At 70.4% G+C, this 14,323-nt stretch overlaps 1 protein-coding gene across 1 annotated transcript in view; it reads right to left on the bottom strand.

Annotated features, from left to right (window-relative positions):
* Positions 1-14,323, bottom strand: part of SDK1 (sidekick cell adhesion molecule 1) — a gene marked incomplete at its 5' end in the record, with an annotated part of 646,035 nt that overhangs the window by 15,165 nt on the left and 616,547 nt on the right. Inside the window, 8 exons of the mRNA XM_080672625.1 lie at positions 648-773; positions 1,294-1,455; positions 2,390-2,527; positions 4,063-4,249; positions 5,804-5,919; positions 10,018-10,119; positions 11,978-12,037; positions 14,123-14,258. Coding sequence (XP_080528751.1) covers positions 648-773; positions 1,294-1,455; positions 2,390-2,527; positions 4,063-4,249; positions 5,804-5,919; positions 10,018-10,119; positions 11,978-12,037; positions 14,123-14,258 — 1,027 coding nt within the window. The remainder of the gene's footprint in view (positions 1-647; positions 774-1,293; positions 1,456-2,389; positions 2,528-4,062; positions 4,250-5,803; positions 5,920-10,017; positions 10,120-11,977; positions 12,038-14,122; positions 14,259-14,323) is intronic.

Raw genomic sequence — 14,323 nt, 5'->3', positions numbered from 1 at the left:
CTGACACAGCCGGACCCGACACAGTTGGAACTGACACAGCCGGACCGGACACAGTTGGAACTGACAACAGCCGGACCCGACACAGTTGGAACTGACAACAGCCGGACCCGACACAGCCGGACCCGACACAGCCGGACCCGACACAGCCGGACCCGACACAGCCGGACCCGACACAGCCGGACCCGACACAGTTGGAACTGACACAGCCGGACCCGACACAGCCGAACCCGACACAGCCGGCTCTCACACAGCCGGACCTGACACAGCCGGACCTGACACAGCCGGACCTGACACAGCCGGCTGTCACACAGTCGGACCTGCGCTCTCCCCCTGGGAAGCCGCTCTCAGAACCACAAGGCCCAGGACCCACGGGCTCACTGCTGAGAGAAACGGTCTCTGTGTCCCGGGTACGGTGCACACTGTTCTGGGAATGACCCCGTCACCCGGCAGGTGCGAGGTGGGGAAGACACAGGGACGCTGCCCGTGAGGCTCACGGCACAGGACAGCGTGGCCATCCTGTCAACGCCGGCGCCCTCTCCACCCGGCTCCTGAGGGCACCGCTGAGCGGAGGGCCGGGGCTGAGACAGATCCTGAGACACTCGGCGGGGACACCTGGCTGGCGCCCGAGGCCCGCCTGCCACCCTTACCTGAGGGCCTGGCCTCGATGACGTAGCCCGTGGTGGGCGCCCCGCCGGCATGACCCTCCGTCCACCACAGGGTCAGTTCGGAGGTGGACTTGGTGACCAAGACGTCTCTCGGGGGCCCTGGGGAGCCTGTGGGTAGAGCAGGACAGGGGAGACATGGGCCCTGGGGGTTCCCAGCGCTGGGAAGTGGAGGTGGGAGTGGGAGGGGGGGAGGAGGGGCGCTGTGCTGGGTCTCTGCCCCCAGGTAGGCCTGGCTCTGATCCGGGACCCGGCCTCACGGCTGAGGAAGAGATGGCCCTCGCCCAGCGCTGTGCCACGCTCAGTGTGACCTGCCTCGCCGCCGCCCGCAGCCTCGGGAATCTCAGCAAAGCCCCATCGTTTCCGAGGGAAGCTGCGTGGCTGCCTCAAGACGTGTGCAAACTGACATTTCCTCAAGCATCTGATTCAAAAGTCAACGCCACCTATCTTCCCTCGATTTTTCCAGAAAACAAATCAAGGCTTTAACGGCACCGGAGACGCTGCCCGCGTGCACCGAGGAGCCACCCGCGAGGGCAGCACCTGCTCGGAGACACCCACGTGCCCGCGGGCCCCAAGTTCGCGCCGCACTGCTGGGTGACAAGTCTGTCCCAAGACGCAGGCGCCCACTCACCCGCGGCCGGCCCGGCCGTGACGTTGGCTCGCAGCTCGGGCCCGTAGGCGATGGTCCGCGCCTGGACGCGGAAGAAGTAGGTCACGCCCTTGGTGAGGTCCCGCACCTTCAGCCAGCGCTGCCCGTTCCCCTGGACGTCCACCGTCACCACCTTGCTCACCCCTGGAGCGCGAGGACCGACAGGGCGGGTCAGAGAGGTGCAGGGAGGAGGCGGGGTGCTACCAGCCACTGGCAGCCAGGGACGTGTCCTTAGAGCTCGAGTTTGCCAAGTGGGTGCAGACAGAGGGGGCCCCAAACCCACGGAGGAGGGGGAGGCGCCACGGCCTTGCTGTTCACCCCAGCCAGCAGGCCTGCGGGTGGCCACGCCGGGCCCAGGTCAGGCTCCCTTCCCACGGGGCTCGGCGGTGCCACGCCCGCGTCCCCAGCACAGGCCTGAGCTTCCCGAGTCACGGGGGAGGGGAGCGTGGCCACCGGCCTCAGGTGGCTCGTGACACCCTCCCCCGTGGGCCTGGAAGTGAGATGAAGAAACGCGGTCCCCGCCACGGCCGGCGCCTCGGCTCAGAGGACGTGGCCTCAGGGACAGTTTTCCCTCCTGGACGTGGCCCCGGAGCCAGAGTGCTGCTGGCTCTCCCGCGAAGACTCTGAAAGGGGGTGGCGTTTAGAGGAGGGTGTATGCTGGAGGTCACGCCAACGCAGCATTTTCCAGAGAGAAAAGGAGGGTCTCTGGTTTGAAAACGGTGCTTTTAACAAACAGTCACACGAGCGCTCGGCTGCAGGTTTCGCTGAGCTCTGGGCGGACGTCTACCCGCGTCTCCGTTGCACTCTGAGCCGTGGGAGTCACGGACTCGCGCACAAGAGCTGTCCCTGCTGTCCTGGTCCGCTGTCCCCCGCCCCCCCCCCCACCCGGCCGCCTGCACCCTCGGCAGGGCCACAGCCTCCAACCCCACGGCCTGAGCACAGACGGGCTCCCCGGGGTGGGGACCGTCCTTCTGTCGCCAGCCCCGCAGGTCTGCGAAATACCCTGCATTCAGCGTCACCCCCTCCGCGGACGGGTGCTGTGCCCGCGGGCACCCTCCACGCTGCCCCCTGGCCGTACCTTGCACGGGCGCCAAGGGCTCGTAGACCACGCGGTAGCCCTGCAGGACGCCGTTGGCGGCCGCCGGCTCGCCCCAGGACACGTTCAGCGACGTGGAGCTGACTTCCGAGAAGGCCAAGAAGCTGGGGCTGCTGGGCGCTGGGGACAGAACAGAAGGGACGTAGTGGATCAGACGTGTGATGAGAAGCCATTTCCAACTCAGCACAGGTGTGACTGCCCCGCGAGGGCGGATACTGACTGTCCCCTCTGAGCTCCCCGGGGGCGGGGGTGGGGGTCGGAACCAGGATACTGACTGTCCCCTCTGAGCTCCCCGGGGGCGGGGGTGGGGGTCGGAACCAGGATACTGACTGTCCCCTCTGAGCTCCCCGGGGGCGGGGGTGGGGATCGGAACCAGGATACTGACTGTCCCCTCTGAGCTCCCCGGGGGCGGGGGTGGGGATCGGAACCAGGATACTGACTGTCCCCTCTGAGCTCCCCGGGGGCGGGGGTGGGGATCGGAACCAGGATACTGACTGTCCCCTCTGAGCTCCCCGGGGGCGGGGGTGGGGGCGGGATCGGAACCAGCCGAGGGGAGGGAGGGATGCCGGGGCCTCAGGGCATGATGGCGCAGCCTAAACACGACTCCTCACAATGCACACGGAACAGGAGGTGCAGCTCCACCTCCAGCCACTGCCACTGCCAGGGCTCCCAGGCCCGGCTCCATCCTGCTCTGGGTGGGGGGCGGGGGGCGGGGGGAGGGGGTGAGACTCTGTGCGGGCTGGGCCTGCCGCCTCTCTCCACCCATCTCATCTGAAATCCCCGTGGCGCCTGGTGGGGAGGGAGGCGGAGCCTGTGGCCACCTCTCACGCCCCTCCTGCCCGGGCTCCATGGGAAAGTGGGGGTGGGTGCTGGTGCCCAGCGCGGCCCCTCCCTGCTGGCCTGGGGCACTGACTCTCCTACGCTCCCCTCGGGGCTCGGGAACCTTCCTGCCTGGGAGGGCCGCAGTGCCCGGGTGAGCCCCCTGCCCCCCCTCTGCCCCCAGCTCTGCCTCCGCACACGGCCTGTCTCAGTGGCTGGCCACGCGCTGGCCACGTCCCCAGGAAGCATGGCGCTCGGGAGGTGCTGAACCTCTGGATGGCAGGGAGCCCTGAGTGAGGCCCCCTAACCTCACTCCCCCCCTTGGGCTCCCAGGACCCTACAAAGAGCCTTTAGAGCTCCCGGGCCCTGGGCCAGGCTGCTGACCCCTCGGTGACCTGACCCGCGTCATGTCCAGGCGCCAGGAAACGAGAAGCACCGGGCGGGTGGGCGGCACTCCGAGCCCACACTGTGCCCCGTGTGTGCCTGGGGCTCAGCCCGCCACGCTCCTGGGCCCAGCCGGGCGTGTGCCTGAGACAGCGGGCGAGCTGCTCCCGGGGGGGGGGGGGGGAGGGTCTGTGGCCCCCCACCCAGGGGAGTGCCCGACACGCTGGCCTGGGCTCCGCCCTCAGGAGCGCACTCCCAGTGACGGGAGCAGGCCAGCCGGGGGGGCGGTGAGTCCCCGAAGGACCTGGCCGTGCCCAGGTGACCCTGGAGGGGGCACGCGGCGCTCACATCTGGCGAATGGCTATGGGGCCCCCACTGACCGGGCCCTGGGCAGCCCTGGAGCCGCCCCAGAGCTGCCTGCTGCCCCGCGGCACCGTGTCCGCCTCTCCTACCCGCCTGGTGGGTGCGCCCCGGCCGGGGCTCGCTCCTGGGCCCGTCTCCGGCGGCGTTGAAGGCGGAAATGCTGACCAGGTAGCGGGAGTGGCTGGTCAGGTTCTTCAGCTTCACCACGGTCTCCGGCAGGAACAGCACCTTCACCTTCTCCGTGTCGTTCTGGCTGCCCGCCTCCCAGTAGTAGATCTGCAGAGAGAGCTGGGGTCGCAGGCGGCCTGGGCGGGCCCCCCCCTTCCCAGCGGTGGAGATGAGCCGCGAGCGGGGCGCGCGTGCACCCCTGCATGCAGCTGTGCTGAGTGGGAGGACGGAGGGCACCCTCTCCTGCAGAACTGGGGGCAAGAAGACAGAACACGGACAAGAACCGGGGGGCACAGCCCTGTGGGGACAGCCCACGCTTCTCCTGGGCGCCACCCCGCCCTCGCCGAGTGCCTGTGGGCGGACGCGATGCCCAGGATGGAGGTTTGCAGAGGTCACCACAGCTGCTTCCCTCGACGGCTGGCCAGACCCACTGCCACAGTGCCTGCGGGCGGGCAGCACCCCCACAGCCCGGTGTCTGCGCTCTGACCGGCAGGGAGACTGTCGGCTGGGACAGGCTCCCCAAAGAGATCAGATCCAAGCCCCCTGTCTTCAGTCGAGGAAACTAGAAACCTTGGTTGGGACACACATGGTGCCCTGACTCCCAGCTGCTCCCGGGACTCCCCATTCGATCATGAGTCACCGGGTGACCCGCCTGCCACGGAGGAGGGCACTGACTTCAGGAGGCGCCTACAGACTCATTTCTAAATGGACGTTCCAGGCGTCCTCAAACTACGGCCCGCGGGCCACATGTGGCCCGCCGAGGACATGGATCCGGCCCGCCGGGGGCCGCTGCCTGTCCTGCTTAGCAGCCGATGCGTCCCGGGCCCGCAGTGCACATAGGAATTTGTTCATAGTTTTTTTTTTTAAACTATAGTCCGGCCCTCCAACGGTCTGAGGGACAGGGAGCTGGCCCCCTGTGTAAAAAGTCTGAGGACCCCTGATTAACTGGTTCAATAGCCATCAGGGCGGTGAGCCCACAGAACCCCATGACGGACCAGCCCGGACCGGGAACCATCCTGGAGAGGGACGGGGGACAGGGAGGGGCACCCTGGCTCCAGGCGGCTTCGGGGCTGCGGCCTCAGCTCTCCACGCAGAGCCGGACGGAGCGAGGAGCTTCCTGCCCCGGGGAACCCAGCTCTGCTTGGTCCCGCCTGCCCTTCCTGTGGTCCCGTCTCGGGGATCTTTAGCCAACATGGAACCTTAACACTAGTGCAGTGGTTCTCAAAGTGGTGCCCAGGAACCACACCCGGGGACTTGTTAGGGTGCAAATTCTCGGGCCCCACCCTGGACCTATTAAGTCAGGAGGCTCAGTCACCATCCACTGGGGGCCCCGGGCAGAGCTGGGATGGGAATCTGGTCTCAGAGTTCTGCCTGATGGTCAGCAAAGCCCCTGGAGACTCCCCAAGTGTGTGTGTGTAGGGGGGATGGGGCGGGGGGGGGGGGGAGGGGCAAGCCCCTGACCAGGCCTGGCCACAAACTGGCCAGAGGCAAGGCTGGGGTGGCCCGCTCCTGGCGCTCAGGATGGCCACGGCTCTGCGGGCCGATGCTGGCTGTGTCCGCCACCGGAGCCAGGGAACCAGCAGGGCGCGAGCGGCAGCGTGGGTGGGGCCAGGGTTCCAGCTGGGGGCTCGGGGCCAGGGCCCACGCGGAGCAGAGCCTTGCCTTGTAGCCCTGGACGTTCCCGTTCTGGCTCTCGGGTGGCGGCGGCTCCCACGTGACCTCCAGCTGGCTGGCCGTGAGCGGGTTCACCTGGATGTTCTGCGGGGCCATGGCGGGCGCTGGGGAGACAGGACAGGAGCCTGAGAGACGCGGGGCCTCCACTTCAGGCCGTGAGCACGGCCAGCCCCGCCGGGGGCGTTCACACGCGTTAATCCAACGGGGAGCTGCTCAGGCGCCCGCGGAGACGGAGACGCAGACGCAGAGGGTCCGACAGGCCTGTCCGGTGACAGCGGGGACGTGGAGGGGGACGCGCGGGGCCTGCGGGAGAGGGCAGGTCCCGGGGGGAGAACGAGGCACCTGCTCTCACCACGGCTCCGGGGGCCAGGCTCCGAGTGGCGTCTCCTGACCAGGGCGGCCCCGGGAGGGACGGGACCCCGGCTCCATCTCCACACGCTCCTCCCTGAGGTCCCGTGACTTCCGATCCTGAGGACCCGTCCTCGCTCCTGCCCCTCCGTCCCCCAGGGGAGACCTGGCTGCCGTGCTGGGGTCGGCGGGGCTGCCCTGGGTGCTAGGGGACATCACGGCCAGCACCCCCACCCCGAGCGGCTGTCAGGAAGCTGGGGTGACATCTCCCCACACCGGGTGCTTGGCAGGGTACCTGCCTCTGGGACCCCCTCTGCTCCCCCGTCCTGGCACCCCCTCTGCTCCCCTGTCCTGGCACCCCCTCTGCTCCCCCCGTCCTGGCACCCCCTCTCCTCCCCCGTCCTGGCACCACCCTCTCCTCCCCGTCCTGGCACCCCCCTCTCCTCCCCGTCCTGGCACCCCCTCTCCTCCCCCGTCCTGGCACCCCCTCTCCTCCCCGTCCTGGCACCCCCTCTGCTCCCCGTCCTGGCACCCCTCTCCTCCCCCGTCCTGGCACCCACTCTGCACTCCCGTCCTGGCACCCCCTCTGCTTCCCCGTCCTGGCACCCCCTCTCCTCCCCCGTCCTGGCACCCCCTCTCCTCCCCGTCCTGGCACCCCCTCTCCTCCCCCGTCCTGGCACCCACTCTGCTCTCCCGTCCTGGCACCCCCTCTGCTCCCCCGTCCTGGCACCCCCTCTCCTCCCCCGTCTTGGCACCCCCTCTCCTCCCCCGTCCTGGCACCCCCTCTCCTCCCCGTCCTGGCACCCCCTCTGCTCCCCGTCCTGGCACCCCCTCTCCTCCCCCGTCCTGGCACCCACTCTGCTCCCCCGTCCTGGCACCCACGGTAACACCTGCCGGAACCCACGTGTCCCGGGGTGCTAGGACCCCTCGCCGCCTGCAGCTCGGCCTGGGGCCCAGGAGCCGGCCTGCAGACTCTGGTTTAGGCCGTAAGTGGCTCTGGGGGGGACAGCCCAGCGCGCCGGCGCCGAGCCCTCACGGGGAGAACGACCTTCCCGAGCCGCCCTGCCCTCGGCCCCCTCCGTGCGGAATGAAATGGTAATTAACGCACCGCGCGGCCTGACACCCACATTTGTTTTGCTCTAACTGCGGCGGCCCCGCCTGACGGAGTGTTAACAGCCCCGCCAGGTTGTTGTGGCAGATGCTCGGTCTCATTATCAGAAATTCTTATTTACCGCTCCATTAAACAGCCGCACCGCACAAAAACAATTCAATCAAAACTAACGGGGGGACTTCAGCAGCCACATTAATAACCCCGAACATAAATACACTTAATGTCTCCTGCATGTTTGCCATCGGCAACTCTATCGCAGAATTACTGTCGCGCAATTAAAATGTGAGGCGACGTTGAGCGCGGCCATTACCTGCTTGTGGGCGAGGCCCCCCACCCGAGGCTTCCTTCCAGAGGTGCCTGAGGCCGTCTGAAGGCGCGGGGGGTGGGGGAGGCCCCCGTGCTGTGTCCACAGGGAGCTGCAGGCGGTCCCGGGAGGCAGGGCCCGCGTGTCCCTCACCGCGGTCGGTGGACACGTGCTGGACAGAGGCCCTGGGTCCCTCCCGGGCGGTGGGGGCCCCAGGCACCAGGTCCCCAAGCTGAGGACCCCGATGTGCCCCCACCAGCTCCCTGCAGCACCGGCTTCTGTGCCGGGAAACAGGGCAGGTGACGGACCTCTCTGAGCTGACAGCAGGGAGGAGGGGACGCGTGGAAGCTCAGAGCAAGGCCTGGGGTCTGGGACTTCCCGTCTGGCTCCTGAGCGGGCGGGTCCCCAGGCCCACGGGAGACGGCCTGCCAGGAAGGCGCTGCTGGGTGGGACCCGCACCCGGTCCGCTGCCCGAAGGCCAGGCGGAGTCAGCTGCCCAGCCTGGCATTTGGTGTCAGAACCCTAGGGGAGGGGCCCTGAGAAGGGGTGTGGGGTTCTAGAGCCCTCGGAGGGCAGGAATCCCCCCATTTTACAGATGGGAAAACAGAGGCCCAAGGACCGCCCGGCCCACTCCCTCATGGGGCACGTCCCCCTCTACTCGTCCCGAAGGCCGGAGGGGCTGCCCCCGTCCCTGTAGGGAGGTGACCTTGCTCCTGGGCCCCGACAGACAAACACCTGTCCCAGCCCAGCGGCCCCTGCCAGGCTGGGCGCTCTGCGGGAGGGCCGCAAGGCAGGAGGGGCTGGCCCGGAGGCGGACCCTCGGGGCATCTGTCACGCACATGCACGAGGGCTGACCTCGGCCGCAGGGGCTGTGGCTGCCCTGGAGAGCTCGCCCTGAGCACACCCGGTGCCGTATTCCCCCAGGGGGCGTCTCAGCCCCCACCGGGCATCTCAGGGGTGACGACGGTCCATGGAGGAGGCTAAGGGATGAGCCAGACCAACCTTGTTTCTCCTCTGGAGCAAGACGCTTCCCCGTGAGGCCACGCCCCCCCCCCCACCCCCCCCCCCCCCGCAATGCAGCCTGCCTCCCCGGTGCCCCCGGGAGCTGGCCCTCTCCTCTACCTACATACCCAGTAACTCCTGGGGGCCCAGCAAAGCCACCCAACGCACACCTGGGCCCCGGACTCCACCGCCGATGTGTCGCCCCTAAGACCCGCGGGAGATCGCTGCTCTCACACGGGCCGGGCTGCGGGCTCAGGGCGGCTCAGCGCCGGGCTGGCTCCGTCACTGCCTGGCTGGACCAGCGCTGGTCGGGCCAGACCTGCCAGGGGCATCTGGGCTCCCCTGCCTGGCAGGTCCCTCTCGGCCCCACAGACGGAGCGATCTGGGTTTGGGCTGGAGTCCACCGCCTCTGAGACTGGCCGAGGCTCCGAGGAGAAGCAGGCGGTGCCGGGGGGCATTCACTGTGCCCGCCCCGATGCTCAGGGGGACGGGACCGACCTGCTAGCAGCTGGCCAGCACCCAGGCCCCCGTCTTCAGCAGGACCCAGCGACAGACACCCTGCGTCTGAACTCGGCCTCATTCACAGGCCGGAGTAGCACCCCTGCCAGACAGGGGGACCCGGTAGGAGCCCTCAGTCCCAGCTGCTGCGAGAGGGGGGTGTGCCCCGCCTGTCCTGGCCCCGCCTGCGGCCCCCCGGTGCTCGGAGCCCCCGCTGCGCCCTGCCTGTCCTCCCGGGGCTGTGACAGCAAAGGCATCAGCCCCGTGGCCCCCGCCAGGACAAGGAGCATTTGGAGACGGGCGCCATGAACCCAGAGGGGACAGACACACGGACAGACCTCTTAACGGGATGGGTGCCGGGGAAGGAGCCCGGAGCTCTGCCCGAGGGAGCGTCAGACGAGCTTCCTGAGGAGGAGCCGTGGGCTGTGTCCCGGGGGCGAGGCCGGCAGGGAGGAGAGGCCAGTGCAGCCGTGCTCCGGGCTCGGTGAAGGCCAGGCCCTCGGTGCTGTTGTGGATTTTAGGGACACTCTCCAAATCGCAGAGGCCACCCAACGTGTCTGCCCGGTGGCCTGGCTGCCCTGACCCCTCCTCCCCGGCCCAGCCTCTGTCCCGGCGGGAATGCAGGCATTCCTCCGAAGGGTCACCCCGGACCCCGCACTCCGCAGCCTGGGCGAAATCTGTGCAGCTGTCAGCGGGGAGGAGCCGGCGCGGGCGCCCGGCCAGAGGGAGGCCTCGTTACTGAGGCCACACTGGGTGCCACGGCAGGACACCGCACGGCGCCTGAGAAGGGGTGGCCCTCGGAGCGCACTCAGGGCCACGTATCAGCTCAAAGGGGTAGACACTGGCCCCGTGGCTGTCTGAGCCCGAGAGGGGCTGTCACCGGGGATCAGGCTGACGGGCACGGGATCCCTGCCGGGCTGTGGGGGGGACAGGGCTTACCGGCCTCGCCGACGAAGACCTCCACGGGCACGGTGGCCGGGCTTTCCCCGATGACGTTGTAGGCCGTCAGGGTCACCTCGTAGCGCCGGTACTTCTTCAGCTCTGCGGGGCGGGCGAGTCAGCTCCAGGGACACCCTCCCTTTCGGACAGCCCGCCCGCACCACCCTGAGGGGTCAGGGAGACAGAAGGGGACGGGGAGACAGAGGGGGGCAGGGAGACAGAGGGGGACAGGGAGACAGCCGGGGACAGGGAGACAGAGGGGGACAGGGAGACAGAGGGGGGCAGGGAGACAGGGGGACAGGGGGACAGGGAGACAGAGGGGGACAGGGAGACAGAGGGGGGCAGGGAGACAGGGGGACAGGGGGACAGGGAGACAGGGAGACAGAGGGGGACATGGAGACAGAGGGGGACAGGGAGACAGAGGGGGACAGGGAGACAGAGGGGGGCAGGGAGACAGAGGGGGACAGGGGGACAGGGAGACAGGGAGACAGAGGGAGACAGAGGGGGACATGGAGACAGAGGGGGACAGGGGGACAGAGGGGGACAGGGAGACAGAGGGGGACAGGGGGACAGGAAGACAGGGAGACAGAGGGGGACAGGGGGACAGGGAGACAGAGGGGGGCAGGGAGACAGAGGGGGGCAGGGAGACAGAGGGGGACAGGGAGACAGAGGGGGGCAGGGAGCCAGCCGGGGGCAGGGAGCCAGCTGGGGGCAGGGAGCCAGCCGGGGGCAGGGGGCCTCTGGCCCAGCTCTCCTCAAAGCAGGCGCAGGGGAGTTGGACCCCGGCATCTACGTATGTAAGCAGGAGACCACAGTCCCGTGTTCTCGATGACCGTGACCTCAGGACAAAGGTGTGTGAGGCCACGTGCACAGAACTGCACAGGGCGGTGGCCAGCACAGCGACGGGCAGATCCGCTGACCTTGACCCAGCCACCCCAGGTTCTCCCCGGGGCGTCTCGCCCTCGGAGCTGGCCCTCCTGAGGTCCCGTGTGCACATCTGGTCCCTGGGGGAGGTGTGAACGGGGACACGCCAGGCCTGCGCATCACCTCCCCGTGGGCCACGGGCTCAGCAGAGGTTCCGTGAATGGGACCCCGCGTCCCCACTGTCGCCCTGCGGCTGAGCCGGCCCGGCCTCGCCGTTCTCAGCGTGGCTGGAGTACGTGGCCCTGCAGAGCCCACGAGTGGCACCCGGGGCCACACGGCCTGGCCTGTTAGTCCCAATGCGGGCTCAGGTGGCTCCACGTCCCAGGAGGAGGAGGGGCTGTCAGGAGTCCACGAGACACACCGAGTGGCCGTGGACAAGCGGCGTGGGCCGGCCCCCTCAGCCTTCAGAGCCGCCGCTGAGAAGCCGGAGTGAGAGCTGGTGCCGAGCCCCACTGGAGCCCCCACTGGAGCCCCCACTGGAGCCCCGCCCGCACCGGACCCTCTGGCTGCTGGGAGGTCACGGGGTCGCGGCGGAGGCGGATGCGGGCGGAGGAGCGAGGGCGGCCAAGGAGCAGACAGCTGGGTAAAGCGACGTGTGAAGAAAACGGCAAATGGTCCTAGCTCAGTGGCCGGCAAACCGCGGCTCCGAGCCACATGCGGCTCTTTGGCCCCTGAGTGTTCTAACGCCACTTCTTCAGCGTAGACTCGCCCAGGCCGAAAACCGACCTCTGCGCACGGGCCACGGAGTTTCCATCGCACTGTGCGCGCGCCCACACGTGGCATTTTGTGGAAGAGCCACACTCAAGGGGCCAAAGAGCCGCCTGTGGCTCGCGAGCCGCGGTTTGCCGACCCCTGCCCTAGCTGGTCCGTAGTCCCCCTCCCCAGCCTGTTTCTAGAAGGTTCCTTGCTGCCTGCGGGGGGGGGGGGGGTGGCATGTTGAGGGGGTGCTGTAATGAGAGCCACCGTTCCCGCGGCCTCTCGCTGCCCCCCCCCCCCCCCGGGTCGCAGCGGCTCCTCTGGGGGCGCAGGCACTCACGTGTCAGCTCGTACGTGGTCCGCGTGGAGCTGCTGTTCACGGTCTGGAAGCTGCTGGGGGCTGAGTGGGAGCAAGCAGAGGCGGTGAGCGTGCGGCGAGCTCAGGACCCCGCCGAGGCGCCCTGGCCCGCCCTGGGGCCCCCGCTATTCCCAGGAAGCGCCAGGCTCCCGTGGAGACAGACGGTGGGCCCCGCGCGCCCCTCCAGCGAGAGGCCACAGTGACCGGGACGAGGCACGGAACCAGCCTCCCCGCAGGGACGGCCGATGCCCCATGGCAGGCACCTGCGCTCAGTGAGAGCCGTCTGAAGGGGCCGAGCAAACCAGCGGGAGGGGCGCGGGGGCGGGAGGGGTGCGGGGAGGGGGGGTGGGAGCGGGAGGGGCGCGGGGGCGGGTTTGCGGACCCCGTGTCCGTGTCCCGGGCCTTTTAGTTTCATTGTGTGGCTCTTGCTGCGGGGCCGGGCCTGGGGAGGTGCCGGCAGCTGTCTGACCGTCAGGAGGGCGGGGGGCACGGGGGGCGCGGTGAGCGAGGGAAGGGGCGAGCCCTCTCCTCCCGTCAGCACCGGTGCAGGCTGAGACTGGAAGTGGGGGGCGGTGGGGTGAGCACAGGCGCGGCCTCTGCGGGCACCTGGGAGCCCCAGGAAAGGGCAGCTCAGGCCCCCGGGAGCCTGCGATGTGAGGGACGTGACCCTGTGAGGACCCGCGGCCCCTCGCCGTCCCGGCAGCGGGTCAGGGGCCAGCAGCCCGTGGGGACGCCAGGGGAGGAGGTCTGCGCCCTCCGGAGGGAGGGTGAGCAGCCCCGGGAGGTTCAGCCCTGGCCGGGGCCCTGCACCGTGACTGCGGTGGGGTCGCCCCTGGGGGGCACTGCCGTCTGGGACCCGGCTGCCCCTCCCTCGAGGCAGTCCTGTCGCTCAGGTGTCCCCACCTGCGGCCTCCGGCACCCGCTCTGCTTCTGATTGGCTGTCCGCCCCTCAGCCTCTCCCTCCCCCCCCCTCCCCCCGCCCCCCGCCTCCCACCACTTGGTGCTGCGGCTGCGTCAGTCACCTTTCCCTTCACATCCATCCCTGCTGAGGCCCTTCCACCCTGACAGCCTGCACCAGGCTCCTCCTCCACCAGCCCCGACCCCCCCCCCCCCCCCGGCCGTGGAGGCCCCAAAGCTCGCAGTTTAGTGCTCCTACCCCTGGCTGTGCACCCTGGGCTGCGGCAGACACCCACCCCCTCCCCAGCGCCCCCACCGCCCACCAGGCCCCACGGCCCGCCCACCGCGTCCCCACGGCCCGCCCACCAGGCCCCCACGGCCCGCCCACCAGGCCCCCACGGCCCGCCCACCGGGCCCCCACGGCCCGCCCACCGGGCCCCCACGGCCCGCCCACCGGGCCCCCACGGCCCGCCCACCGGGCCCCCACGGCCCGCCCACCGGGCCCCCACGGCCCGCCCACCGGGCCCCCACGGCCCGCCCACCGGGCCCCCACGGCCCGCCCACCGGGCCCCCACGGCCCGCCCACCGGGCCCCCACGGCCCGCCCACCGGGCCCCCACGGCCCGCCCACCAGGCCCCCACGGCCCGCCCACCGGGCCCCCACGGCCCGCCCACCGCGTCCCCACGGCCCGCCCACCAGGCCCCCACGGCCCGCCCACCGCGTCCCCACGGCCCGCCCACCAGGCCCCCACGGCCCGCCCACCAGGCCCCACGGCCCGCCCACCACGCCCCCACGGCCCGCCCACCAGGCCCCACGGCCCGCCCACCAGGCCCCCACGGCCCGCCCACCACGCCCCACGGCCCGCCCACCAGGCCCCACGGCCCGCCCACCACGCCCCACGGCCCGCCCACCAGGCCCCACGGCCCGCCCACCAGGTCCCCTCGGCCCGCCCACCAGGCCCCACGGCCCGCCCACCAGGCCCCCACGGCCCGCCCACCAGGCCCCCACGGCCCGCCCACCAGGCCCCACGGCCCGCCCAACACGCCCCACGGCCCGCCCACCAGGCCCCCACGGCCCGCCCACCAGGCCCCCACGGCCCGCCCACCAGGCCCCCACGGCCCACCAGGCCCCACGGCCCGCCCACCAGGCCCCACGGGATGCCCACGGTCACCAGGCAGCTCGAACCCGGCGGGGCATGGACCTGTGCCGGGAGGAGGGCAGGCGGCTCACCTGTGAGCTCGCTCCGTAAGGCCGAGGGCGTTCTGAGCGCCGCGGCCTCGGGCCCCGCGGCCCCCTCCGGCTCCAGCTCCCGGTAGTAGATGCGGTAGCCCTGCAGGAGGCCGTTCAGGCTCTCGTCGCTCGGGGGCTGCAAAGACAGGCCGTGTCAGCCTCGGGAGGGGGCCTCGCGCCGAGGGCCTTCAGCGCCTCCCA

The sequence above is a fragment of the Plecotus auritus genome (genome assembly GCF_963455305.1).
Source record: "Plecotus auritus genome assembly, chromosome: 6".
Taxonomy (NCBI): domain Eukaryota; kingdom Metazoa; phylum Chordata; class Mammalia; order Chiroptera; family Vespertilionidae; genus Plecotus; species Plecotus auritus.
Note: the sequence above shows the minus strand (reverse complement) of the source record. Positions and strands in the feature narration are given on the sequence as shown.